General features: G+C 41.5%; 1 protein-coding gene across 5 annotated transcripts in view; it reads right to left on the reverse strand.

The window, feature by feature from the left end:
* LOC122695419 (E3 ubiquitin-protein ligase RNF213-like) overlaps nucleotides 1-22398 on the reverse strand; it is a 121537-nt gene that overhangs the window by 13468 nt on the left and 85671 nt on the right. For all 5 annotated transcript variants that reach the window (XM_043905273.1, XM_043905274.1, XM_043905272.1 and 2 more), the window contains 18 exons: nucleotides 22011-22156; nucleotides 20333-20487; nucleotides 18941-19147; nucleotides 18425-18606; nucleotides 16078-16198; nucleotides 13267-13367; nucleotides 12976-13158; nucleotides 11748-11917; nucleotides 11552-11651; nucleotides 8135-8246; nucleotides 7327-7540; nucleotides 6891-7081; nucleotides 5952-6074; nucleotides 5050-5160; nucleotides 3839-4078; nucleotides 3429-3510; nucleotides 2567-2601; nucleotides 686-780 (listed from right to left, as the gene is read on the reverse strand). In XM_043905273.1, coding sequence (XP_043761208.1) covers nucleotides 686-780; nucleotides 2567-2601; nucleotides 3429-3510; nucleotides 3839-4078; nucleotides 5050-5160; nucleotides 5952-6074; nucleotides 6891-7081; nucleotides 7327-7540; nucleotides 8135-8246; nucleotides 11552-11651; nucleotides 11748-11917; nucleotides 12976-13158; nucleotides 13267-13367; nucleotides 16078-16198; nucleotides 18425-18606; nucleotides 18941-19147; nucleotides 20333-20487; nucleotides 22011-22156 — 2568 coding nt within the window. The remainder of the gene's footprint in view (nucleotides 1-685; nucleotides 781-2566; nucleotides 2602-3428; nucleotides 3511-3838; nucleotides 4079-5049; nucleotides 5161-5951; nucleotides 6075-6890; nucleotides 7082-7326; nucleotides 7541-8134; nucleotides 8247-11551; nucleotides 11652-11747; nucleotides 11918-12975; nucleotides 13159-13266; nucleotides 13368-16077; nucleotides 16199-18424; nucleotides 18607-18940; nucleotides 19148-20332; nucleotides 20488-22010; nucleotides 22157-22398) is intronic.

A 22398-nucleotide genomic window follows, 5' to 3' on the forward strand; every position in this document is an offset into this window, starting at 1 on the left:
GAGATAACAGGTTAGAATATTTTAAACTGTAACAGCACCAAAATAGCTAGACTATAAGATCAATGTAGAGAGGTCACACCTCCTATTAAGGGAGCATTTACAACCATACTTGTCTAATGAGCAACTGTGGGATTATGAGATCAGACTTTTAGCTGGATTCTGAAGTATTTGATAAGATTGACTAGGTCTCCTCTATTTTTCTCAAAAGAAAAAAAAAGTAAGCTAAGACTTTGTAAGTGACAGATTTAAACTTCCCTCTGAATTTGGTCACCCTGTTTATGTCAAGCAATTTCTACAGGGGTTGTAACCAAGGTTCAACTGGAAGATATTTGAATCCTTTCGGGTGTATTTTGCTAAGTGAAACTTGTTAAATTTTTTTGTTAACTAAATTTTTTTCTTAAAATAAAAAGACTTTTTCACAAAAAAAAAAAGTAAAAAAAAAAAAAAGTATTAATATTAATAAGTATTAAGGTATGGTCTGTTTTTGCATTAAAAGCCCAGTTAGCCAGTGACAGATCAAATGCCTCACTACCGAATGGCCACAGAGACCTTGGCATTGATATCCAACATGACCCAGATCCAAATGTACTATCGTAATTGATAATATATTTAGTATTGATTTATCAGCTGGAATAGAAACAGTCGCAAAGTACATTATTTAGAAAGGAAATAGAAAATTACATACTTGATAACATGAAACCCCGCCTCCGGAATGTGATTAATCCCTCCAATTGGAGCATGACAGTCAATACAAAAGCTCTGTTCCATCGGCCTGCCACACTAGGAGAAACACAAATGTGCCCAGATCAGTTTGGACAAATCCCGAAGTATGAGCACATACTTACCACAGAAGGTACTAGATGCCACTAGGATTGCTTCCTTTGGTGTATGCATATGTCAGGTGGGGCTGCAGGAGCCCTGGGAGACAGGGCAGGCACTCCATGGCAACTGTGCTGTGTGTGTGTGTTAGTCGCTCTGTCGTGTCCATCTCTTTGAGACCCCATGGACTATACCCACCGGGCTCCTCTGTCCAGGGGACTCTCCAGGCAAGAATACTGAAGTGGGTTGCCATTTCCTTCTTCAGCCAACTATGTTGTGTGTGGGCAAATATAGACTTTTTTAAAAATAGAGGCTATTAAGTTTTATTCCCAGTCACTTTATAGATAAATATATAAAACTCAATCTTTTATTTTCACATTCATCACTGTTTTCCATTCATTCTCCTATGAGTTTAATGCTTCATTATCTAACACCAGGAATACTACAGAGCTTCCAAACTGATTTCCTTAAATGGCATTTCCTTAATAGCATTCCTTAAAGCCATTTAGAATTTTTTATTTTTAAACAATGTCACCATATGATTTACTACTTCCAAAGGTTCATTTTTCAAAATCAGATTGTGTGCTACTATAAATACACTAATAGTCTATAACAAACCAAACCAGTTTCAGATTCCTGGACCACAGAATTTCACTACTGGGAGCAGTCTTAGAAAGAATCTATTTTAATCCCATTTCATGGACAATGAAGTGAGAAGCTCAGAAATATACGGTGCGAAGCATGTCTCAGGTTTATCCTCCATGCTGCTTATTTACTGTATTAAATAACATTTGTCTCTTTCAATTCAATAGCCTGTTCTGAGCAGGTAGAGATGACACTATGAATGGCCCTGGCTAGATGCTTTGGGATTCAGAGATGAACAACACAGGCATCTTCCCCTCACAGGCTTACAAGGCGCGCATCTCCTTTTCCTATCCTTCGGTGTCTAGACCCTATCTTTGCTGGGCAAGTAATCCAGCCTACAGTCAAGTCAACACCTTGTCATCACATAAAGACCTGAGTCACTGACTCCGTACTGCAGTGGCCAGGGAGGACTGCCAGCATGGTTCCAGCCCTGCAGTTTTGTCTTGCAGGGGACCTTGAGCAACATCTGGAGGCAGTTTTATCTGTCACACTGTGCAAGACAGGATACTACTGCCATCTGGTGAGTTGAGGCCAGGAATGCTTGTAAACCTGCAAGAATGCCCACGCCAGCCCCACAATAAGGCCTTATGTCCACAGGGCTGAGGTCAAGAAACCCAGGCTGGAAAACCTTCATACCATTTGGAGGTTTAGTCAGAATACCTAGTGAAAGTGAAAGTCACTCAGCCATGTCTGACTCTTTGCAACCCCATGGACTGCACCAGAATACTGCAGTGGGTAGCCCTTCCCTTCTCCGGGGGATGTTTCCAACCCAGGGATCAAAGCCAGGTCTCCTGCATTGCAGGCAGATTCTTCACCAGCTGAGCCACAGGGAAGCCCAAGAATACTGGAGAGGGTAGCCTATCCCTTCTCCAGTGGAGCTTCTCGACCCAGGAAATGAACTGGGGTCTCCTGCATTGCAGGTGGATTCTTTACCAACTGAGCTGAGGGAAGCCCCATAGAACAGCTGTCAAAACGAGTCTGTGTTCTCCCCAAAGGTCCAGTCTCTCATTATCCTCCTCCCTCATGGGCCCCCTCCTCGGACCTGGAGGAGGAACACACATTCTGAACCCCCACAAACCCTATCCCAAATACCAAGACTCACCTCTCCTACAGCGCACATGTGACCATTGGGACATCCTGTTGAAAGAACAGGACACATGTTGGCTGGTGAGGCTTTGCCTAATGACCCACCATTAAACAGGAAACCTAACTCCCTGCTTTCTGGTCTAACCAAATAATGACGTGGACTTGATGTCCTGAGCATGTTACCAGAAATCTTAAACTCTGCTGGTTTACTAATAGATGTTTGACACATACCAGGAGCTCAACTTGTATCAGTGAAAAATAGTGTCTGCATTTAATTTCACAAAGCAGAGAGAAACCAGATTACAGGCTCATACCAGGGGTTATTTTTGGAGGCAAAATGGATAGTATTTTATACCCTCCTATTTATTCTCTTTGACTTTTTTTTTTCTTTTTGCTGTGAGCAGATTTAATAACAACTTTTAAAACTACTTTTAAAAGATTATCTACTCAAGACAATGGCAAAATTTACATCAGGTCATGGGTTATATTATTTCCTCCCTCAGTCCTATATTTCTAAAAGAACTATCTTTGGATCAAAACCTTGGTTGTATTGTGAGCTAGCCCTAGACTGAGCTTCTGATGTGGTTCCCAGTGCCCCCTTCTCCCCCAAAGGGCATATTCCAGGAAACAGAAGTGCATCTGAGAGGACCCTTTCCTTGGGACTACGAAAAAGAATGATGTGCATCATCCACAGCCAGCAGGTACCAATTCCCGCAAACTGTTCATGTTCTGCACAGGCACCCATGGCAGGAGGAGGCAGGCACCTTGGACCCTTCAGGCACAAACCCATGTACCCCAATTCTATACCAATGTTTCCTGTAGTTTTAGGTTGCTATTCAGAGCTCAGGAGTGGGATTCCACCACAGGCCAGCACTTACTGTACCAGAGGACTCCTTCCAGACCCTTCCAATTCTTAGCTTGAGCCAGCAAGTCTTCAGGCATCGTTGGAAGAAAGGCATTCTGAAAAGCCAAAAAAGCAGAGCTGGCTTTAGCTTAGTGAACACATCGATTCACTGTCGCTGCTCAGCAAGAGGCCTTGAGTAAGAACGTGACCTTGGTTTTCTTTCTTCTCGACCCCAAAAGCTCTCTATGAAGAACACAGAACAGCTCTCTGTGAAATGACAAAGGGCAAGGCAAGTTTTTCACCATGACTGTGGACTAAAGCATCAAGTGAGAAAGAGGATGATGGCAAACCTACAAGATAAACAGGTTCAACGGTTTCTGAGGTACCAGCTGGGTCTCTAATGTTTTTCCTGTGAATGCAGAAGAAATCATATCCCAGTCTTACCACCATGAGGTGTGGGAAGAAGGCCAAATTCTTCAGGGGTCCTAAGACTTGGCTTTGTCCACAGAGAAGGACGGTTGCAGCATGAACAGCCATTTCTATTACTGGCCCTTCCAGGTTGCTGACCCCAGGACCTGTCCTCAGCAGGGGTAGTTCATTGTTCACAAGGGATATTGCAAAAGGTCTGATATCAGGAGACAAGGTCTTGCTTTTCTCAATGAATTTCTCCATAGCCTCACATTGCTGACAGGAAAGAAATTAAAATACATCAAATAAAAATATTATATGAAAAAAAAATATTATATGAACAGCAGAAGAAAAACCAAAGGTTTTCTCTTATGGTAGTCATGCCTTCTGATCCCAAGAACTTATCAAATATCTCCTTAAGAGGAATTCTCTGGTGGTCCAGTATTAGGACTGCCACTTCCACTGCCGAGGACCCGAGGGCCAATCCCTAGTTGGGGAACTGAGATCCCTCAAGACACAGGGTGCAGCCATAAATAAATAAATAAACAAATAAAGTTAGTTGCATTAAAAGACTTTTAAATCAAGGTTAGAATGGCTAAATGATTACTTCCTGAAGGGGAATTATCCAGAGAAATCTCCTCTACAAACACAGAAACCACATATGCAAGCACTAGTTTTGATCATTCTGTTTTGGAAAACATTATTGTATGTCCTTTTTTAAGACAACTTTATTTTTATTTATTTATTTTAAATTTATCTGGCTTCAATGGGTTTTAGTTGTGGCATGTGGGATCTAGTTCCCTGACCAGGGATTGAACCCAGGCCCCCTGCACTGGGAGTGCAGAGTCTTAGCCACTAGACCACCAGGTAAGTCCATGAATTACTGTTTTGACTTTAGTTTTAACTGTTACTCTAAAAGCTTTGGGTGAAACAGAAAGTAGTTCCTCTTCATAAGAATGCTGAAAACCTCCATCCAAGATTTTTTAAAATTATGGGCATTATTGGTGTTCATGACTTTCTTTTTAAATAAATATTTATTTATTTATTTGGTTGCATCCAGTCTTAGTTGTGATATGTGGGATCTATTTCCCTCACCAGAGATTAAACCTGGGCCCCCTGCATCATGAGCACGGAATCTTAGCCAGTGGACCACCAGGGCAGTCCCGGTGTTTGTGAATTTTACCTTTATTCAAAAAGTCCCTTCAAATCGTGAGACTATGAACACAGCCCTGGAGGCTGATACTCACCTGTGGCTTAGGATGGAGGTCTGCATTGTCTGATCTGTACAAAGTGGTGACCTCTCTAAAAAGTGCTAACAGTAGGTAGACAGCCTTCTGAGTTGCGGAGCTCCTACAGTCCTGAAAAAGCAAGGGCATCAAGTGAGACTTTTAAAAGTTATACAGATATAGCTCAGGGCCAGAATCTCATGTGATCTGTATGTGAATAAAGAATGAGATCAGTACTAAAGCCTTGGAGAGGATGAGGGAGCCTTTCTTAATACCATAGGCACCTGGAACCCTGCACCTTAGGACCATCTTCCAGAAAACAGCTCTTCAAAAACATTCTCATATTAAATGTAATGTATATTTATTAAACAGCTTAGAGCAGAAGTAACAGGGATCACTATCTTTTCTCTTTCTGACTACACCCCTGGTCCCTTTAGGGAACTTTTGCTGAACTAAGATATTTATTTCCTCTTTTTCCAGCAAAGCGCCAAGGTAAATAAGGACTCGGAAAGAAAATAAGAATGTAACAATTTAAAGATTGTATTTTTAAAAGCCTGCATCTATTAAAATAAACACGTGCATGTGTCTCTATGGGAACTATGAGGTTTTGCTTCCCATGTCATCGTATCTCAGAGCAGAGGAATCCTGGAGGAAGCGGCTTTTCAGCAGGGTCTCAAAGAAAATAATGGACCTAAATAAATCAGAAAGGAGCTGCTGGTGTCCTCTCACAAACCCAGCAACCCAAATCAACCGTTGCCACTCCCCTGTTTGCCAGGCGAGCTCATGAGGCCATGGACACAGGACTTCCAAGGCAGGATGTCACCCTGTGGGGCGTCTCCCATTGCATCATTTGATCCTAACAAGACAAGACTTAGGCTGTGAGGGGCCACTGTGTACACAGAGCAGCCGCCAGCCTGGCCTACCTCCAGAGCTGTCTCAACAGCCAGGGGCTTGGATTCCAGAACGGCTTTTCCCACTGCATCTCGGACAGCCTTGTAGTCGTTCCCATGCACCAGATACCGATCCATCTGGCCTGGATGATCCCTCTGCAACCCCAAGAACACAGGGGTTAACCACGGTGGGTACAGTTTGGGAAATATTGAGCAAAGAACCTTCTTGATAGGGAAAGGAACCAGGCAATCACTGAAGGTTTAAGGGCAGTTGAACCAGGTTTCCAGGGTAGACTGAGGCATGACAGCTCACTGCTGTTTGGGAAGCACCTCCTCCTCACTGGATGAAGAGTGGGCGGAAATCTAGGGGAGGTGATACTGTAGCTACTTGCCATATGAACTCAGAGTAGAGCACCAAAGACTTACGAGTCAGGCCTAAGTTCCAGGTGGGAGGAAAAATAAGCAGGATTTTTAGTGCCATTTTTCTAACCTCAGGACAGTGAAAATTCATTCATTTCTGGGCTCTAGGAAAGGACAACTTAGTAGTCCTGGAGCCAAAATGACTGCAACTCTGTCATCCTTAGTCCTTTCCTGTCTTCCCTGCTGAAGATAAAAAGGGCTTATTTTACAGGATGAATGACTTTTAATTTGCTGAAGGCCGAAGCCACAGAATCATTCTTGTGCTTTTCCTGCGTTGAATACCATCAGAAGTGATGCCTACATATGCTTTGCAGGTAGATGACAAACCAGAAACAAACACAGACACACCTTTCCCCTAGGCAGATAACTGTGATCACAAGCTGGGTCAACTGAAATCCAGACAGAGGACCAGACCAGACCAGATGCAAGCATTTTCCCGGATGGATGTGGGAGAAAGTCAGGGAGGGATGGAGGAGCAGCAGCCCTCCTCCTGGGGTGGGGTCGGACAGGGGAGCTGAGACAGCACTGGGGCTGCCAGACTGCCCTTCTCACCTGCTGTGCGATGACTTCCTTAGGAAACACCCAGTGGGCCGGATGGCCCTCTTTGGAGAGGCTCTGCACAAACGCCATCCCCTGCTGGCTGGTGAGCTTCCTCACCAGGTACACTCGGTACCAGTCATTCTGGACCCGGGCACAGAAGCGCTTCACCTGCTGCAGGTAGTGATGCTTCTCCTCCGCCATCTCTGCAGAGCCAATGAGAAAGGCCGAGTGATGGCTGAGGGTACTTGTCAGTTAACTCTCTGCAACAGAGGCTAGTAAAAGCTCTGCACCTACCCTTCGGGAATTCACACTGAGAGAACTAATCTAGAAGAAAAGGGATATGGTACAGACCAGTATTATCCTGAGAACCAGCTTCCCACACTTCCTGAATTTCTAAATCATGGGGGCTCCCAGCCTGTGGTCAAGAAAGGTTGGGAAGAAGACCTGCCTGAGCCATCCTGAAACTCGGCGAGGATCTCAGATGCCTTGTCAAGACAGAGGCGGATGCGGGCCATCTTCTGTAGGTGCTCCACTGAGGCCTCACCAGCAGGCCATCGGCTGTATCCCACTGGCTGGTATGTCGTAAGGAAATGGCCTTCCTCTCGCAGGTATTTCAATTCATCCCTTATGAAGAAAGCATTATTCTTCTCATGTATTGAATCCTAGGGAACATAGAACCAGAAAGAAAGGACATTATTGTTTTTTATTTACAAGACCCCATCTTTGAAATTTCACCAGTGTGGTCATGGACAGTGTAGTAAGGATAAAGAACAGTGTTGTAGCTTTGAGTGGATATTTTGTGAATCATGAAAAACTAACACCTCTTTTTATTTTTATTTTAGGGAACAGAAGGAGGGAAAAAAATAAAAGGTATAATGAAAAAAAATTTTTTAACCTAATCTAACTTTTCATATGCATTGTAAGATTTTTGGAAGAAACACAAATACAAAGAGAATAAAAATTAGAAGTATTCACAACCTCAGCACCCACAGAGAGGCATCATCAACTTTGGTGGCATATTCTTCAATGCCTTTTTCCCCCTCATGCACATGTACATAATGCCAACATATGCAATTTCTGAGGACAGAAGTAACAATGTTTCTGAAACATTTTTCCCCCTAAATGGAGTACAGCATCCGTTAATGTCACCACATAAATTATATTCTGTAAATTTTCAGAAAAACACTATTCCATTGCATAAACCATGTGGTTCTGAGAGCCTGCAAAAGAAATGTAGTGAGTGATAGTCAGCTTACCTCCAGGCAGTTGCTAAAGAGCATGTACAGTTCGGTTTTATCTTCAGCCAGGAATGGTTTCTTTTCTAACTCGGACAAATAAGTCTGAATATACTCTTTCACATCACAGAAGCTAGGGAAGGAGAAATATTATATACACCTAGTTAGCTAAGGTCTGGAAACCCATTTTGTCAAAGCAAAGGTTTGAAGTATTTATTTGCCTATTATTCATTTCCTGCTTCCTGTATACTTATATATATACATACATACGTAGCTGGGAAGATCCCCTGGAGAACAGAATGGCAACTCACTCCAGGATTCTTGCCTGGAGAATTCCACGCACAGAGGAGCCATGGGGTCACAAAGTGTCAGACACTACTGAGCAACTAACACTTCCACTTTCTCACATACATAGATGTGTTTATATAGTTTATAACATGATTTTATGAAGAATATTTTAGCACCAACTTGGAGGAATATAAAATTCCATATTTTAGATGGGCTTCCCAGGTGGTTCAGTGGTAAAGAACCTGCCTGCTAATGCAGGAGACTCGGGTTTGATCCCTGGGTCAGGAAGATCCCCTGGAGGAAGAAATGGCAACCCACTCCAGTATTTTTGCCTGGAGAATCCCATGGACAGAGGAGCCTGGCAGGCTATAGTCCATGGGGTTGCTAAAGAGTCAGACATGACTTAGTGACTATATAATAACAATTTTATATCAGCTGTTCTCAAACTTCTGGCTCCAGGACTCCTTCACAGACTTAAAAATTAATGAGAACCACAAAGAGCTTTTGCTTCTATTGGTTATATCTTCTGATATTTACCATAATAGAAATTAAAACTAAGAAAAATTGAAAATATGTATCAATATTCATCATTTAAAATAACCGTACTAAACTCATCACATATTAACATAAATAATATTTAAAAAAATCTTTTCCAAGACAAAATTTCATTAGTTAGAAGGGCATTGTTTTTCAATCCTAGAAATCTTTTTAATGCCTGGCTTAACAGAAGTTCACTGGATTCTCAAATCTGCTTCTGCTTCTAGTTGGTTGCACTATATTATATGAGCAAAATCTGGTCTCATACATTCTGTAGTTGGAAAAGGGAGAAATATTTCAGTAGTCTTTTCAGGTAAATATGGATACTGTCTTTTGATGCTGCACCAAAAATGATAGACAATAATTTCTAAAGGTTAGTTTCAATGTGCAATCTGAAACCTTATCAATGTACTTTTCATAGTTATTTACATTAAAATCAAATGATCTGCCTTGCAATCAGATAGATTGCTTTTTGATCAATGCACAATTCTGACATCAAGAACCAGTTACTTCATAAATACTGGTTTGCTGAGCTGTGCAAATTTTGCAAACATTGACACATTTTTATTGTATATTTTACAAAACCTCACATTCATTAATATGTTATCAAAAAGCTTGTATTAGAAAGCTGACAAGCTCACAGTGGAGGATACAAGTTTTCCAACATTTTATTTTATTGTTTTTTAATTTAGCCATGCTGAGACTAGAAGGATCTTAATTACCTGACAGGGATTGAACCTGGATCTTCGGCAATGAAAGCGTGCAGTCCTAACCACTGGATTGCCAGGGAATTCCTCCAAACCTTTAAATATCTGCTTATAAGCTTGAATTTTATAATTAGCAACAAAACTCTCAGTTTGTGATAGGCTCACCTCACTTTTTTTCAGGAAAACGCCTGTCACCTAACTGCCCAGTTTTCAGTGTCATTTGTCAGCCATTCTTTCAAGTACAAGTGGTATTTCACAAAAAAAGCAGCCAGATCAGGACGTAACTCAAAAACTGCAGGAGTGGTTTTCCTTGAGACAGCCTTGTACCTTGGTGTGCTGCTGGAGGCTTTGGGTGTATCTCTCATTATAATACAACATTATCAGTCATATCCTTAAGAGTGGGGATTTAGTAGAATTAATAATTTTTATAGCGTCATCAAGGACATTATGTGAAACTGGCATTTTAAAAAATTACATGTGCACGGTGGTGACAGAAATAATGGCTACTACCAGGGTCTTTCTCATGCTAAGATGCTAGCAGCTTTATCTTTCATCACTTTAGTAACATCAGTGCAAACAAGTTGAAAAAGTCAGATGCCATCTTAGTGTTATTTGCAGTCTGGTCAACACTGTCCCATGCATGGGTCTGCCCAGACAGCAGGTGCCATAAAGAATGTAAGTCCAGTCTGATTCATTCTTAACACACAAAAGTACACGAAACACAAAGAGCAATGACAGAAGCAAGTATTTTTCAACCCAGGGAATAACCATTCATATTTTTACACCGTGTTTATGTCTCAAGTTTTTATTTCAAAATCAGTTCTGTAAAGTTTACTCTAAATATTCCAGAACAAAGCATTTACCTTTGAGTTTAGTTTATACTCATAATAATGTGTCTACACTTTATGTCAAGAGATATACATGTCAATGACACTTTTCCCTTTCTCTAAGCAAGGAGATTCACATGAATACAGATTTCACACATTTACCAAAATTAATGAAAATCACAGAATAGCAAGAGGCCCTTTTCATATCTCAAGGCAACTGTGTCTATATATGCCTTAAGAGCCATTTTCAGGTATAGTAAGAAATGTATTTTAAGAGTATTGCATTTGAAAATCCTGTTTGAAAAGGCTATTTCATAAATAATGGGGGGGGGGGGAGGCACCAAAATAAAATACAAGACTGCAGTGGATCCCTGTTTTAAACATAAATCTAATCTCTATCTTAAGTCACATTTCGGACATTTAAGTTGGAAGTAGTTGTGTCTGTTGGAACTTTCCCTATAGCATCTTGATTTTGCCATCACCTCAAGGTGAACTCTCTCAAGGTAGGACACAGGTTGAGAAACAGAGTATACTCCAAAAGACATCTTCTGAATACAGATCACCTTTCTAAGAATTGTTAAAAATAGCATAATTCGACAAGCCCATTGAGCTGAGGCGCCATATGGGCTTCCCTGTTCATTTATAGAATTGGAGAAACTTAAGAGCAGCAAAACTTAGACAACATCAAGTGCAAGGAGGTTGAGTGTAGATTCTGTTATGGTCCAAGAAACCACAAAACTTTGTAGCTGTGGAACTGAGATGAGAACTGCAGATTCCTGACTCCCGACTTCCTGCACCCACACGTCTCACAGCACTCTGTGCCCTTCCCTCAAATCTGTCTTCTTCTTCCTAAACACGTGCTTGTGGCCATACTGAACTCATGGCCAGCATGTAATATGCCAAGGATACAACCCATGCAGATAAAGGAACCAGGGCGTCTCTTGCTAAAGAAGCTTTCCCAGATACTGAGCTAGCTACCAGTTCTGTAAAGAATGCTTTGCGGCAAAGAAAAAGCCATGAGGAGAGAAAAAAAAGAAGTCAAAGTGTTTCAGAGGCAACTCCATGTTCATGGTGCTCACCTGTATTTTAAAAGCAGTTTCAATACCACTGAGCGGATCACGGGGGTCTTATCCACGACATCATCAAAAGGAGAAAGAGACTTTGTGTGTTCACGGCATCCTAAAACCAGGAGAAAGGCAGATCATTGTTCACATCAGACATAAAAAGTGAGATGAAGAACTGAATTTTTAACTCTATTGGAAGACAGCCACTCACGTTGGGGAGCCTCTCGAAGGAGCTCCTTCTCTACAAAGAGTAAGGATAGCAGGTCTTTGACCACTTCCTTCTGAGGTGGAGAATTGTCTTTGAAGCACATGGTAGAAACCAGGTCCACGAAGAAACTATTGCACATCTGCCGGAAGCGGGCATGTTTCTCAATGGCCTCCCTTGGGAATGGTTAAAAACCATGGTTAAAAGTCTTATAAACTGTGTTCCAGAATCCCTCCCTACAGAGTGCTTTGGGATTTGGATAGCTTTTTTTTTTTTTAATTAAAAGATGCAAGTATCTCCATATATTGATTAGAATCAGTCTCCAAAGACAGACAGTACATACATTTGGCTCTTTTGAGAAAGACCTTGATCATTTGGACCATCTAGTAACAGCCTTTATATCCCAAGAGTTTCTCAAAGCTCCCATCCACTGGACTTGTCTTGTGCCCCACTTTTAGAAGGCATCAGAAGGGAAGAAAACCACTGCTTGGGCTATTTTAGTCAGTGCCCTGAAGGCACTTAGCCAGACAAGAGTTAGCTTTATCCTCAAATCATAGAACATGGATGGCATTTACACATCAAGAGGATAAGCCAGTTGCATCTAAATTCTTTGGGTACTTGTGATGGCTTTACTTAGTTTACAACTTCCTGGGTTTTTTCCTCTAATTTTTCAATCTCCCTCTTCTGTACACATGCATGTCTTGGGGAAAGGATAATTTTCAGACACTAGGTGTTTATAAAGGTACATAAATAATTAGTTGTCTTTGTTAGGACACTTTGCTTTGAGGCTTTCTAAGGTCAATAGTATATTTTAAAAATAATTTTGTTTATTGTTGGCAGTGCTGGGCATTGCTGTGCAGGCTTTTCCTCTAGTTGGGGTAAGCAGGGGCTACTCTCTAGTTGCACTGCTCAGGCTTCTCATTATGGTAGCTTCTCTAGTTGCGGAGCACAGGCTCTAGGGTGCCTGGGCTTCAGTAGTTGCGGTACATGGGCTCCATAGTCGGGGCTCACAGGCTCTAGAGCACAGGCTCAATAACTGTGGTGCACAGGCTTATTTGCTCCGCCACATGTGGGATCTTCTCGGATCAGGGACCGAACCCACGTCTCTAGCATTGGCAGGTGGATTCTTTACCACTGAGCCACCAGGGAAGCCCAATATTATATTTTTGAATACTGTTATTTGCAAAAAAGGGAGAAAAAGGTGGAAGCTTTCTCAAGAGAAAGGCTGTTTTACCCGTGCTCCTGGGACACAGTTGCAGAGTATCTGTCTGGTAGGTCGGTTAAACACAAGGGGCACCCCATGTGCCCTTGGGTGAGGTTAACGTCAATGCAGCGCAGACAGAACACATGGTCACAGGGCAGGCAGACAGGATCCTGTGCGTCTCCCAGGCAGATGGGGCACGGCTGAACCCCAAACCTAGAAGCCAAGAAGGTGGTCAGCTCTAAAGCAGGGAAGTGGGACATGAGAAGCAAAAAAGAAGCTTCCGAATTCTCAACCTTGCGGATCCCTAACCCAAAATCTCACCTGGTCAAACTCTCGCTGACCTGGTCCTTACATTTACGAAGAGTAGTCATCACCGCCATGAAAGGCCTATGGGTCTTCATGTCAGAGTCCTCCAGTAGGCACTGAAGGAGAAAGGCGTTGGCAGGAGGGCGGTGGGGCAGAGAGGGAGAGCAGAGGTCAGCCAGGCCAGAAAACATGGCGTGCCCTCTGCCACTGGCGGAGCCAGACAGTTACGGCTCTGCTGTCTGCAGTGCAAGGCTTTTTAAAATTTTGTTTAGCAATTTCTTTAACTTTGAATGTCCTATGGGACTATGCTGTTTTGGAGAGAAGACCAATATTCTCAGCTTTAGATTTTTCCTTTCTTCCACTTTTTTTTTTTAAGGTCTACCCCCTCTTTCTATTATATTTCAAATTATAAATGATAATATAGTGACTATCTGTGTATCCACCAAGCTTTAAGTAATCTTGGCATTTGTTTGAATATTTGCTTTATCAGTTTCTGAATAACCAAATGCTACACGTATAGTTTTGACTTCAAGTATATCCCTTTCTACTCCCAGGCCCTGGGAACCATATTCCTGAATTCCCACTTCTACTAGATTTGCACGCATGCATGCATGCATGCAACTCTGTTTTAGGGACATCTCACTATACCTAAGCTTGGCAACTTCCAATTTTCATTGATAAACGTAGGTTCAGATCATTCATGTTTACTACTGCATGGTACTTCGTGACAAAGACACTGGTCACCTATTTTCCTGTTAATGAACAGTTAGGATGTTCCCAATTTCTTGCAATTACAAGTATTTCTGTACCCAACATTCTTCCATGTGTTGGAGTGGAAACAGGAAAATTCCCTATATATATATATGTGTATATACACACACATATATTTAGAGTATATATTTAGAGGTGTATATATATATATACTTAGTATATATTTATATATATATTTAGAAGTATATTTTTAGTATATATTTATATACTAAAATTATATATTTTATATATATTTAGAAGTAGAGTATATATTTAGGAGTATATATTTAGAAGTAGAAACACTGTATCTTAGGAAAGACATATCTTTAATGACATAAGATAGTGAGTTTAATTGGTATGCTTAGGGAATTTTCTGGTTAGATATGATGCTTGTTATAGGTGTTTTTAAACACAATATAGATATTATGTATACCCATGACATTATCTGCTCAAGGAAATTTCCTTTCTATTCCTAATTCAGCAAGAGTTTCTTTTTACCAAATTATATATTTTATGAAAAGCTTTTTTTGTATCTTTTGAAATAATCATTTGCAGTGTATTGTTTGATTTGTTATGTAACTGATGACATTTATAGGTTTTTTAACTTTGAGCTATCCTTGAATTCCAGGACTAATCTTACTTGGAAATTATGAGTTTTTAATACCCTGCTAAATTTGATCTGTTAAATAAAATATTCAAAAGTGGCCAAAGGACTTGAATAGACATTTTCCAAAGAAGTATACAAACGGGCAATAGGCACAGGAAAAAATACTAACATCGCTAGTCACTAGGGAAATACAAATCAAACCACACTGAGTTGGTGCTCTGTGATGACCTAGATGGGTGGGATGAGGGGAGGGGAGCCTCAACAGGGATACATGTATACATATAGCTGATTCATGTTGCTGTATGCAGAAACTAACAAGATTATAAAGCAATTATACTCCAATTAAAAAAACCCAACACCACAGTGAGATACCACTGCATACCCATTGGGAGGGTTGTTATGTTTAAAATGGAAAATAACAAGTACTAGTAGGGATGTGGAGAAATTGGGGCCCTGGGTCATTGCTGGTGGGAATGTAAAATGGTGTGGCAGTTGTGGGAAACCTATGGTGAGTCCTCAAAATGCCAAACATGGAATTACCATGTGACCCAGCAATTCTACTCTTAAGTATACACCCAAAAGAATTAAAGTAGTGACTCAAATAGATACTTCTATACCCAGGTTCATAGTGGCATTATTTACAATCACCAAAAGGTGGAAACAACCCAAGTGTCCATCAACAGATAGCTGGATAAACAGAATGTGCTCTATCCATACAGTGGAATCTTACTCAGCCTTAAAGAGGAAGGCAATTCTGACACCTGCTACAATGTGGACAAACCTTGAGAACATGAAATATGCTAGTTAAAAAAGGACATGTCAAAGGCTACACAGCAAAGCTGCTGGCAGTGCTTGTGTGAGGTTCCCAGTAGGCAGAGGCTGTTTTCCCTGTTTCCAGAGGCAGTGGCCCTGAGAGGCCATTGATGCTGAAAGGACGGTCACTTTTTCTGCAGGGTATTATTCTGTGTGGCACCAACTTTATAAAGGGTGTCGAGGGGCAGAGACATGGGCCTTCCTGTGCCCTTGGTCCCACCAACAGCACTGTGTTTGGAAGTCCACAAGTCCAGTGGCATTCCCTTACACTGCCGTCTTCCTGATCATGGCAGTGGCAAGCTGCTCCCGCTGTGGACCAGGCTGCTGGTCTTTCTAGGGCCACTGGAGGCCTGGTTGGAGCCTACCCTTCAGTCCTCCCAAGCAGATTTGCTGCACTGATAGTTCCTTTTCCTGCAAGAAACCCTAAATGACATACCTTGACTTACCACTCAGGAGAGGGTAAAAATTAAACCATTAAATGCCACAAATAGAGCAGCTTATGTGATGAAATCACTTTCCTTACTACAACCAGATAAAACTGTCAGAGCAGAAAGGGAATATACCACCTCGCTGACAGAGGTTGGGTCAAGCTTTAGTTGTGCTTCGTCTTACAAAGAGGTGGACCTCTGCCTGCTAGGCCGAACCTTTGCGCTCACCTTATTCAGCAAGGAGACATAGCCGGTCACCAGCTTGAGCAGCTCAGGAATCTGACTCTCCGTCTCCAGCAGCACGTGCTCCACGAAGAGCGAGATGGAGAAAATGCGATTCCAGTGGGTTCTGTCAAGAGAGGGGTTCCCTCACTCAGCTCTGACACAAAGCATCTGAGACAGAAGGCAGAGGCGCAGGGAGGTGGTTTCAAGGCACAGAAGTTGAAAGTTAAGAAAAGGAGCAGATCTTAAAGTATTGAAATTAGAGAGAGACTGTTCTCTTATCACTGTGGAATTACGTTAGAAATCCATATCAAAAGATATTTGAAAATAACCCACATATTTTCAAGTGCAATGTGACATTTATTAACAGAGATCTTTGACTTAGCCACTGAAAGTCTCAGTAAAGCTTGAAGACTGAAGAAACACAGGGTGATTGCAGAGAAGAAAAGATTTAAGTGAGAAATATCAAAGTGAGAAATTAATGTCAAAGATACTTTAAAGATACTTTAAAAAAAAAATTTCCATGTATTTGGAAATTAAATGTCCACTTTTAAATGGTAGGTGTATGCAAGAAGCTATAACAAGGAATATTAGAAAAGATCTGTGACATAATAAAATTGAAAAGAGAATTTCTCAGAATTTGTTGTATGCAGCTGAAGCAACTGAATACAATGTGGAATCTTGAATAAGATATGAAAACAAATAATGGATACTAACATAAAATTCTGTGAAATTTCAACAAAATCTGTACTTAAGTTAATACTGTATCACAACTTAATTTCCTGCTTTTTTTTTTTTACAACATGGTCTTTCTTTATATTCTCAGAATGGGATTAGAAGTTTCAAGCTTCATTCAAAAAAATTTAACTCACTAAGATAATAAACTTTCTAATCTTTAAGCAAGAATATTAGATGCCAAAATACATGGAAGTATATCAACATTATGGTGAAAATAAATTAGTGGAATCAAAATGTCATACATTTTTTTTGCTAAGCAAAAATTCATGTCTCTAAAATACATATTTTAACTATACATACTATGTTTATATATACATATACATATCTCTGTATGTACAAAAGCTTTCTCACTAGCCTAGATAAAGGCTTCAGAAAGAACAATAAACAAGAAACAGAAATTGGAAAACATAAACTAAATGAAATGGGAGCACAGAATATGAAATAGAAAAAGTGAAACAAACTAGACAAAAAAAAAAAAATCATCATACAGTCCAATTGTTTTTAAGCATGGATAGTCATTAGAAACACATCTGAACTCTGGAGAAAAAAAGCAAAATATGGGCATTTGTATTTTTCAAAAAATTCCAAGATAATTCTGATATGCCTCTGGATTTTAAAAACTATTACAGGTTTTTCTATTAAATGGTACTTTTACTGATATAGAACTATATTATTTTCTGTTGACCAATCATAACAATGGTATGAAGTGAATAAATAATAGTTATATAATCACAGTAGTAAAAGGTATTTACAGTTTTCATGTTTCAGTACCTTTAGACCATGAAGCTTTCACACCTTGCATATGTTCTAATGTCTCTTAGTTTACAGTCTATGCCAATTTGAATAGAACTTGTATCCTTCTGTTGTGTGAAAATTGTAAAAAAAACTTAATTATGTTGAATTGATTCATGGTGCTTTTCAGATCTACTGCATTTTTTTTTACTTTTCTGTATATTCAATCTATTAATTTTTGAGAGTTTGATATAAAATTACAACTAAAAATCTTAAATAATCTACTTAAGAAATAATTGTAATATATGGTGGAACTACATGTAACTCTGTTGGGTATCTTCCAAGTCTCCTGTAAATGTGTTATCATACTTTCATAATTTAAAAAATAAAAAAGAAAGAGGAAAAAAAGGAGCAGGAGAGAAGGTAAGTGAATTAGGTAGAAGCCCTTTATGATGTTCTCCCTGACCTCTACCCACTTCCGTCTTTCTCCTCCTCCCCACAGACTCTCAGCTCAGACAACTCAAGGTCGATGCCTCTGCCCATGTCTGGTGACTCCCACCTCGCCCGTGAAGGCCAGCCCAGGCCTGGTCCTCTGGGAAGTCTACCCCGAGTGCACGCCCTTTCTCTGTCACCCTGCTGGGGGCCTCTGCAGCTGCTCCTTCGCCGTCGGGATCACAATAATTTCTGGTCACCTCCGTATCACCCCCATCACTCTGTGCACTCCCCGAAGGCTCAGCTCTCGCCTGTTTCTCTAGGATCATTGAGATGCCTGGCGTTTAAGTAGAGTTCCACAGATGTTAAAGAGTGATGAGGAAAGGCCCACTTCCAGCGGTAGGAACATCTGCCCTCTCTCTCTGATGTACCTGGGCCTCCTGGGTCTTACCTGACACCCCTGATGACCTCTCTGGTCTTCATCCCACAGGCCTGCATGTACCCTTCTGAGCAGAGGAGCTCCAGGGGCATGGAAAGATTCTTCACCGTCCGTAACCAAGCTTGGGGACTGGGCTTCAGGAGGTTTTCCGTCAGCATTTCAGCACAGGCCACTGCTGCCAACACATCCAGACTCTGGGGAGCAGAGAACAGGCCCGTGACTGAGCAGTCTGTCCCCTGGCCCTCATTGGGCTGGTCTAAACCTTAAGTCGGAGGTCCTGGGTGTTTTTCTTGTGTCCCAGGCTTGGAGCTTCCTCTTTCATTGTCTTGGGATCTAGGGGGCATGAGTTGGATGTATTCTAACTGAGAAGCCGCACTGACGTGTGTGCTGGTAAAGATGTCTCCCAGTTGGAACAAGGCCCATAAGCTTTCCCTTGTCGGGGAGGTGGTGGGAGCGCCCCTCCCTCCACACTCGCTTGAGGAGGCCAAGCCTGCTACAGGCATGAGAGATCCCTAAGAGGGGCCATACCATCTCACGTCCAGCCCAGTTGTGGTTCTGTGTGCCTTTCATAAGGCTTGGTAGAATTGGAGGGTGGATGGTCAAGATCCTGGAGAAGTTCTGTAGCCGGCTTCTGAAGTGGTGGTAGGCGAGGTGCACTGATGGTAAGGAGGCCTCTTCCTCTGGCCTTCCTGCATTCAGCTGATTGACGCAGGACTGCAGAGCCATTTGCAGAGCCTGGGAGGAAAAAAAGCTTTTATTATATTGTTTGCAAAGTATTTTTTAAAAAGCTACATTTTGCTCGAGGAAAATGAGAACCATACAAAAATGACAAAAAAGAAAATGAAAAACCATGCACACTACTAGTATCCCACATTTACTTTTTGGTGTTGTCCCTTCTAGACATTTCTAGATCCACACCTCTTCTCCCAGTGGTCCCCAAATTAGGGTCACAATGCATTCCTGATCTTTTCCCACTTTACTTTACAAGCATTGCTCTATCACAAGCACACCAGAAGAACATTGTTTTTAATGGCTGCACAATAACAATCAAATGACTGTACTTTAACTTGTCCAACCCTTACGTTTTGATAAGTAAATTGTTCCTAATTTTCCATTTTTAGAAATAGAACTGAAAAGAACATTCCTGTGAATAAAGTATTTGTCCACATCTCTGATAATGTTCTCAAGATCAAATCACCAGTTCAGATTTTATTCAGAAGTTCTCCATTCACCCCGACGGTTTACAGAACCACCACACTGTTCACACCACCTTTGGCAGTGGAGGAAATTCTGGCCATTTTTTAAAAACCAGTTTTGCCACATGGACAAAAATGTCGGTAGCTGAAAGTTGTTCATGCCTTGTTGATTTACTAGTGAGGCTAATTTTCCTCTGTTTTCTGGACATCTGTATAATTATTCTCTTAATAGTCAACTTATAACTTTTATTCGTTTTTAAAAATTAGGGGATTTTCTTATTGATTCCTAAGAACACTTTATTAATCCTTAATCATGCTGGGTGTATGTTCTCAAATCTGCCAGTTTCCGTTTTTATGTACCAAAGTTTGAAACCTTCAATATTTCCACTGAAATTTCAGTTGCTCTTATCATTAACTTGCTGTGGTCAGTTAAATATTTACCTAGTTTTCTTCAAGAAAAACTAAACATTTAAAAAGAAAGCATCACAGGAAATTGGAGGTCTTCTTCCTGTTACTAAAATCTCCATGTTTTAGGGGTGCTGAGAGGCGGAGTAAGTGGCCAGCCTCGGGGGTTCTAAAGGTGTCAGTGGCATTTTCTCACAGCACTCTCCTCTTGGGACACATTCTGTTCCACAAACATTGCAGCTCCGGCAGTGGAGGAAGTTCCATGTTGGTATTTTGTCCACTTACGCCAGCCTTGCCCTGACCCCGAGTCAGTACTTACGTTTAACTGTTCCCAAGTGGACACTCTCATGGTCAAGAGAAGGAAATCTTTCAGGTAACACTGAAGAAGCTCCTGCCGCTGGTCTACTGTGAGCTGAGCAAGAAAACTGCCCAGTGGGGTCTTCTGAAAGAGTTCTAGTAACTTCTCTGCCAGTCCTGAGGGGCAGGGCAGGGGGAGGTGGGGCAGAGAGGGAGACAGAGATCCACTGGGGTGAAGATGTTGACCATGACTCCCCTTACTCACCAAATGCCTTTTTATTTTCAATTCTGGACACTTCAGATATTATCCCAGTGAAATAACAGAAACAAAGTCAGAAGGAATGCTCTACTCTGGCCATAAAAGCCTGCGTGTGTGCTAAGAAGTCGCATCAGTCATGTCTAACCTTTGCGTCCCTATGGACTGTAGCCTGCAAGGCTCCTCTGTCCGTGGGATTCTCCAGGCAAGAATACTGGAGTAGGTTGCCATGCCCTCCTCCAGGGGATCTTTCCAACCCAGGGATGGAACCAATTTCTCTTATGTCTCCTACGTTGACAGGTGGGATCTTTACCACTAGCGCCACCTGGGAAGCTCCCATAAAAGCCTAGCTAGCCCTAAAGAGAATACAATCTGAGATAGACCAATGTTTCCACAAGACATAAAGTGCTTAGGGAACCCAGAACCAACATGAACCAGGAACAAGTGGTCTGCCTGCCGGGAGTTGGGTCAAATGCTGCTCAAACCAAAAAGACCTGCCTTCTAGCAGATCGGGTACTGGCCCCCAAGTCATGTGCTACCATAGAAAAGTAGGGTCAGTTTTTGATAGGGTATGAAAAGAGAAATACACTCTCCTCAAGAGAGAGATTGTTTTGAGTTTGTTCAGAAAGAGTGGCAGAAAGCTTATCTAGAAATCTAAGTTCATCTTCAAGTTATTTTGACATGTATTTTTAGAAAGATGGTAACGATAACCCTATATGCAAAACAGAAAAAGAGACACAGAAATACAGAACAGACTTTTGAACTCTGTGGGAGAATGTGAGGGTGGGATATTTCAAAAGAACAGCATGTATACTATCTATGGTGAAACAGATCACCAGCCGAGGAGGGATGCATGAGACAAGTGCTCGGGCCTGGTGCACTGGGAAGACCCAGAGGAATCGGGTGGAGAGGGAGGTGGGAGGGGGGATCGGGATGGGGAATACGTGTAAATCTATGGCTGATTCATATCAATGTATGACAAAAAAAATAAAAAAATTAAAAAATAAAAAAAAAAAAAGACATCTGGCCTTTATTTAAAGATTGATCTGTAGTTGATGTACCATGTTACTTTCAATGATCTGATGTCTGCCTATCTTATGAAATGATCACCAAAATTAAAAAAAAAACAAAGCTATACATAAACTTTGAAAAGACTACTTCATGTATGAAAGATGACAGTCCCAAAAGTGGTGTCTGACCATTGGGGTTTTCCTGGAATGCCTGTGGCCAGATGACTTGGCATATGACAACAGAGCAAGGGAGGACAATGACGGCTCAGTGTGGGCAAAGGTACTACTCGGGTCACTGGCACTTGCTGAGAGGGGCTCAGAGACATCCTACTGTCCTAGTTTTCCAGGGGATTCAAATGGAGGTGATGACCTATGACAGGGTATCAGGGTCTCCTCCTGTAGAACACATCCCCTCCCACCATTGCTGGGCTCACCCGCATCTCCTGTGATGTACTGAGTGTGGACCCACAACTCCTCCAGATAGTCCTTGATTCTCCAGCTAAATGGGACACTATTGGATGCCTTCTCTGAGAGGTTCATGTAGTTCTGCACCACGATGTAGGACATCTCTCCTTTAGACCTGCAACAGGCCAAACAAGGACCAAGAATTAAGTGGTTAGTGAGATGGCACTCAAGATGCAAGATGAGATCTATTTCTGATGCCAATTCCTCTCCATCTTCAAGTACTGGGAGGTTAGTGGGCTGCAAAGACAGTCCCCTGGTCTACTGAATAGCTCATTTTTATACTAGAAAAGAACTGAAGGATGATCTTATATCATCACTGGGTTTCACAGACAAAACAAAAACAAACCACGGTTGCAA

The sequence above is a fragment of the Cervus elaphus genome, chromosome 5, assembly GCF_910594005.1.
Source record: "Cervus elaphus chromosome 5, mCerEla1.1, whole genome shotgun sequence".
Lineage (NCBI taxonomy): Eukaryota > Metazoa > Chordata > Mammalia > Artiodactyla > Cervidae > Cervus > Cervus elaphus.